This window comes from Nicotiana attenuata, chromosome 1 (genome assembly GCF_001879085.1).
Source record: "Nicotiana attenuata strain UT chromosome 1, NIATTr2, whole genome shotgun sequence".
NCBI classification, from domain to species: domain Eukaryota; kingdom Viridiplantae; phylum Streptophyta; class Magnoliopsida; order Solanales; family Solanaceae; genus Nicotiana; species Nicotiana attenuata.
The window spans coordinates 8,687,649-8,694,714 of NC_031989.1; the positions used below are offsets into that span (position 1 = coordinate 8,687,649).

The following is a 7,066-nucleotide window of genomic DNA, read 5'->3' on the forward strand; positions in this document are numbered from 1 at the left end:
CAATTATGAGAAAAAGCTAAGGCAATGATTTCCCCTATTGATGGAATCCCTTCTATTTATGCTCATACAAATTTACCCACACATCTCTATCAATCATGAACGCTAATCTTACCGCAATTCTCTCCCGAGTAATCACAGTAATCTACTATTGCACTCTCCCGAGATACACTAGCTTACTTTATTTAGCATAATTCACTTAGATTACACCCAAGGCTTCGTTATCCCTAATCCCGCCTTTAAACCCGCAATTATAGATTCCTCTAATAATCTAGGAGTGGTGTTGTTCGACAATACCCTAAATATGCACTCTTTTCCAAGTTATGCACACTAAATAGGCACAGCTAATTGAGGATCCTGTCAATTAACTACAACGAACACGAAGTTGAACAAATAGAGATTAAACTAGCAATTTGTATTCACATAAACAAGAAGTTCATCACCCAATAGGTTCCATCAAAACCTTAGACAAGGAATTTAGCTACTCATGGCTATAGGAAAATAAACTAAGCTTGAATTCATCATAAAATCAAAAGAAAAAAAGAAAGATGGTTAGAGTATTTTCTCACAATGTTTTTCCTTGCTAAGAAACCTAAAAAATCAATACATGCCTCTCTTGGGCGAAGTCTAGTGTTTTAAATAGGTTTTAGGTCTAAAAATCCCGTAATTGACACTTTGGTCCCCGAAGTTTCTGCGGCTGCCGCGGATTCTCAATCTTCTGCAGCTGCTTCCCACCGCGGTTCTGCCTCGGTCGCGGTGGAACCGCAGTGGATCCAGTACTCTGAATTCCTCGGCCTATTTTGCATGGGTCACTTGGGAAATTTCACAGTTGGCCTCTTTTTCATCACTTTTAACTCCAAAACTGCTCCTTAGCCTTCCTTATACATATATCACCTACAAATCATGAAAAGCACTAATAAGAGCATTTTGTCATCACTTTTAGCATTAAAACTACACAAGAAGGTGATTATTTAAGGTGTGATTATAGTCAAATTCACCTATTATCAGTTTGAAACTGAAATAGGGAAGCAAGAGGTGATTCGAGGTGGAATATAACACTTTGATAAAAAGCCTTTTATCTTTAAGGCATGGTCTCCATAATTGGAATTCACTAAGGAGGAATTGCTAACTGTTCCAATTTGGGTCAAGTTCCCTGGTCTAGACTTTAAATATTGGAGTAAGAAAGGATTGAGCAAGATTGACAGCTTGGAAGGAAAACCAATTATGGTGGACCATAATAGTGAAAAGAGAAATGGCTTTAATTTTGCAAGGCTATTAGTTGAAGTAGAAATGAATGCACAGCTGCAAGATGTGGTACTCTTCAGAAACAAGAGAGGCAAATTGATTGAACGGAAGATGAATTATAACTGGAAACCTACTCTGTGTAGTCACTATTCAAAATATAGACGTGCAAAAGATGTTTGCAGGATAAAGAAGAAGCAACAAATTCAAAAGCAGCAAACTGAATTACCAACTGCTAATCAACATGAGAAGAATAGAGGAAAAGAAAGTGAAAAGGACCAGCAGGCAAAAAATCCAAACCATATGGACAAATCCAAAAGGATTTGTCCTTGTGAGGTATTCTATATACCTCTCCAATTGACATTTGAAATTTGTTATGTGTATGCTTTCAATAAAAAAGAGGAAAGAAAATAGCTATGGGCAGGGGCGGATTTAGGGGGGCACAAGGGTGTTCACCCGAACACCCTTCGCCGAAAAATTACGCTGTATATATAAGGTAAAATCTGTGTTTTACCTCTATATATTAAGTTTTGAACACCCTTAACACAATCCAAAAGTGTAGTTTAGTGGTCAAGGGTGTTCAAAATCTACATAAGGTCATGGGTTCAATTCCCGCTTGTCACAAAATTATTTTTTTGAACCCCCTTCGTGGAGATCCTGCCTCCGCCACTGGCTATGGGAAAGTCTAGTGACTCGTAGTAGGAGATGTACTTAGACCTTGGGTGGTTTTGGGGAATTTCAACTCAGTTTTAAAACTAGAGGACATGATAGGAGGCAATTCAGTAACCTGGTCAGAGGTTATTGATTTTCATAACTGTGTTGAGGAATGTGGATTACTGGAATTACCTGCTCAAGGAAATAGGTACACCAGGAATGATAAACATGAGGATCAAAGGGTGTTTGCAAAGATTGATTGGATGTTCATTAATGGGGATTGGTTGGACGCAATGCCAGCATGTAGGGCACTATTCCTACCTGAAGGCATAAGTGATCAATCTCCTATTAAATCATCATTGGCAAGTGAAAGAACCAAAGCTAGGAAGTCTTTTCTCATCAGTAACATGTGGGCTCAACATCCATAATTTGCAACCATTGTTACTGAGGGATAGAGTACTAAGATTTAAGGATGCAAAATGTATACAACAGTAAATAAGCTAAAGGTTTCAAAGAACAAGCTCAAGGCATTAAGAGCTCAGTATTCTCACTCAATTGTAGCAGAAGCACATAAGGATAGGAAATCACTTAAACAGGCCCAGATCCAGCTTTAGAGTAATCCAACTAGTGCAGATTGTTAACAAACTGAAGCTTAGACATATTCAAAGTTCAAACAACAATCTTACTTGGCTGAAATATACTTACAGCAAAGGAGTAAAACTACTTGGATAAAATTCGGAGATGATACACTAGGTACTTTTATTTAATAATAAAGCATAGGAAGTTGAAGCAGGCAACTACATAGTTGAAGGACTCATCAGGAAATTGGCAGACTGACCTTGAAGCTATTGTAGATTTATTTGTCAACTACTATGAAGAGTTACTGGAAAGGAGATCATATTCTAGAGTGTCAGCCTTTAATAGCAGTCTTAAAATGGTCAAGTTATCACAATTGAGAAACAACTTGATCTATTAAGAGGCCGTTTGGATTAGCTGATTTGAAGTAGCTGATAAGCATTAGGTGCTGAAAAGCTCAAAAGCACTTTTAAGTGCTGAAACTGATTTAATAAATAAGCAACTACGTGTTTGGATATAAATGCTGAAATTGATAATAAGTTGCTGCAGCATTTGATTAAAAAGTGCTGATAAGCTCTTTTTCTGTTAAAATGATTTAAATAACCTTAGAACTGTTTACACTTATAAGGGCATAATTTCTTCAAAATTTTAGATTCCAGATCGATTCAAATACAAAATATCCTATTTGTCATTTATTTTAAATACAATTGTGCTGATAAGATAATGTTTATGATAAATATAATTTATTTTATGATAAGCATATAATAATAAGTTATAATAATTAATAAATTGACAAAATTTTCTCAATAAAAAATAAACCTAAATAGGACAAAATATTGAAGAGAAACAAACACTGTCTTCGTCACCACAACACTTAAAAAGAAATACACCAAAGTTTTGATATGTCCTCATTTATTACATACAATTCAAAGATTAATACACAATCACATAGATACATTAGAGAATTTGCTTATCTTATATAGTCAATGAGAATTGCAAACTTGAAGGGGGGGGGGGGGGTAGGTTGAAAAAATATCTGAGGCAGTGAGTATCGATGTAGGAGTTTTGTTCTAAAAAGGAATATTTTAAGGATAAAATAGTAAAAATCTTGGTCAAACTTAAAGTGTTCATAAGCTAAAAATTCATAAGCTGAGGGTGACCAGCTTTTGGCTTATTTTTTACTTATAAGCACCTGGCTTATAAGCACTTTTAACTTTATCAAATGTGTAGATAAGCCAAAAAGTGCTTATAAGCTAGTTTGACCGGCTTATAAGCTTAGCCAAACACCCTCTAAGGCCTTTTGCGGAGAAATAAGTGAAAGAGGCAATGTTTCAAATAAATAGCAATAAGAGTCCTGGACCAGATGGATATGGAAGTGGTTTTTACAATGCATCTTGGAAGATAGTAGGACAGGATGTTACAGAAGCAGTGATGGAGTTCTTTCAGAATGGAAAGTTGCTTAAGTATCTCAATTCAACTATTATAGCACTCATTCCAAATGTGGAAGTTCCAGAAGAAGCTAGTCAATATAGACCAATTTCATGTTATAATGTGTTATATAAATGCATTTCGAAACTGGTTTGTAATAGATTGAAAGTGGTTGTTAATCAATTGGTTGCAGAAAATCAATCAGCCCTTGTCTAGGGAAGATCTACGTTGCACAAAGTACTTATATGCTATGACATTTTGAGGCACTATAATAGGAAGACATAGATGTCTTATGAAAATTGACCTCATGAAAACATATGATATGGTTAGTTGGGAATTCCTTGAAGGAGCATTAATGGGCTTTGGTTTTTCAGGTAAGTTCATCAAGTGGATTATGATATGTGTATCAACTACAAAGTTCTCAATTAAAGTCAATGGAGAGAATCGTGGCTTTTTTGCAGGAAGAGAGGTCTCAGGCAAGGGAATCCTATTTCCCCCCTACTATTTGTCATAGTGATGGAGTATCTATCTAAAATACTGAAGACAGTTAGTATGTTACCAGATTTCAAGTATCATCCTCCCATGTGTAAGCCTATGAAACTTACTCACCTTATCCTTGCGGATGACTTGATTATTTTTTGCAAAGGGAATGAGAGTTCAGTAAATAGAATCATGGAGGCACTAAGTCACTTTAGTGATGTTACTGGATTGGTTGCAAATATGGAAACGTCAAGTATTTTCATGGCTGGGATAGATGACAGCACACAAGAAAAACTACTGGCTAGAACAAGTTTCACTTTTGGAACCCTTCCTATCAAGTATTTAGGCCTTCCCATTTCTCCACAAAAGTGGAACAAACTGGATTATCATATGCTGGTGGAAAAGATCACATAGAGAATCCAAGTTACCTATTCACGGCATTTATCCTATACAGGCAGATTTCATGTCATAAATACAACATCGTTCTCTATTCACAGTTTCTTGGGCACACTGTTCATCCTTCCTCAAAATGTTCGTAAAGAGGTAGATAAGATTTGTAAGAACTATACTTGGGGAAGTTCCGAGGAGAAGAAGAAAATACATTTGATAGCTTGGGAAAGAGTCTGTTGTCCCAAGAAGTTAGAGGGGCTGAATATTAAGAGTAGCAAACTCTGGAACATAGCTTTAGCGGGAAAGTTGATATGACAACTGCTATCATGTGTGAAGAATCACTGTGGGTTAAATGGTTGCATGATATATATGTGAGGACAGAAACAAATATCTGGGATGGTAAACCTCCTACAGACTGCAGTTGATATTGGAAGAAAATTAATAGTCTCAAGGTTCTAATGCAGGAATGGTACACACAGAACAAGTATATACTAACAATGAAAGTTATATATTAAAAAGGCGAAATACATAAATAGCCCCTTCAAGTTGTCCACAACGGTCAGTTGAACACCTCAACTGAGCCATGTTTCACTTAAACATATCACGTGTTTAAAAACTGATCTCTACAAACACCCGACCTCACCAACCTCCGTCGCGTGTATTGCACCTCCGGAATCGCAAGTGTGTAAGTATTTACAAACGGTAATATAACAGTTTTTTTGTGAAATTCCTAAAAAAAACCTTAATGAACTCCTTAATTTAAATACCCAAACCCAACCCTAAATATTTAGTCTACCCAGCCCCGTATCTTCTTCCTCTTTAGCAAAGCAGCAATTTTTTTTTTCTTCTCTCTCTCTACCTCTTCAATTTCAATGGAACCCGTTGTTAATTGCAACTGTGGCCAAATTGCTCCTTTAAAACTTTCGTGGTCACCATTTAATCCGGGTAGAAGATTCTATTGCTGTAGATTTGGGAAAGCTGGCGATGGTGGATGCAATTTTTTTCGTTGGTATGATGTTGAATTGTCCGAACACTATACCAAAGTCATGTATGGATTATTAAAGAGGGTAAAAAATCATGAAGAAGAAAAGTTGAAGTTGATGAAGAAACAGAGGATTTTGGTTTGGCTGCTTGTTATTGTAGTTGTGACTTGGTTTTTGAGGGAATCTTCTATTATTTAGGTGTATGGTATATGTATATGGGAATGTATTTCGCCTTTATTTTACTGCAGTGTTGTTTATGATTTATGGCCAATGTTGCCTGTTCAATGTAGTTGAAATTTTCAATGTGTATGAAGAACTTTTCAATGATCAAATGTGTTTTAGTTTCTGCAAAAAAACTAGACAGCAAGGTTCATATATTGAAATGTACTAAACTAACAAAAGCAGGTTCGATAATTTGAAATGTACTAAACTAACAAAAGGAGGTTCATATACATCCCATAATAATGGTTCAAAATACTTCACAAAACAAGGTTCATACATACGACCAAATGACCAACATTAGTAGGTTCAAAATACTTTACAAAATATGGTTCATCCATATGACCAAATGACCAACATTAGTAGGTTCAAAATACTTCACAAAATATGGTTCATACACATGACCAACAAAATACAAGAAAATTCTTCCTAAATTTGACTTTGACAAGAGTCAACTGGTGTAGATGAATTAGAGGTCCCAACTTTTATTTTTTTGTTAGAAACTGCAGCATCCCTTTGTTTTTGAAGTTGATTCCCTGTCACAACTCTTTTTCCTTTCCACTTGAGACCATTTGGTCTAAATCCAAGAACTACATTAGTTTGTGCAGCATTCATCAAGTTTGCACCAGTTGAAATAACTCTTTCACTTGGCCTACCAGGCTAGAAAATACTTATAGTTAGTAATGAATCATCCATAAGTATAAAGATAGAAATTACATTTAACTAATATTGACTTCTCACACTTACATTAAGGATACTAGTTCCAGTTTGTGTATCTGTGTACAAACCAAAACCAGAATTTCTGGTTCTTTTCTTTCCAACAGAAGCAGCAAGTGATCTGGCAGTAGCAGAAATAGCTGCACCAGATGTAACAGAACCAGTTGTACCAGCAACTGAACTTCTTCCTCTTCCCCTACCTGCTCCTCCACCTCTTCCCCTACCAGCTCCACCACCTCTTCCCCTACCTCTTACTGATGTTGTGTTCCTTCTTATCTTTGATGTTTCAGCACACAAGGAAGATGAGGCCCTTGGAGTTTGGGTTGTGGTAGTTGATGTACCTGCAGCTTGGGTTGTATTACTTTGACTACCAACTGGTG

General features: G+C 36.3%; 1 protein-coding gene across 1 annotated transcript; it reads left to right on the forward strand.

Moving 5' to 3' along the window:
- On the forward strand, positions 3,796–4,791 carry LOC109232821. Its single transcript, XM_019398541.1, has 4 exons — positions 3,796–4,047; positions 4,091–4,134; positions 4,245–4,271; positions 4,359–4,791. The coding sequence occupies exons 1-4, from the start codon at positions 3,796–3,798 to the stop codon at positions 4,789–4,791; spliced, it is 756 nt and encodes a 251-aa protein (XP_019254086.1).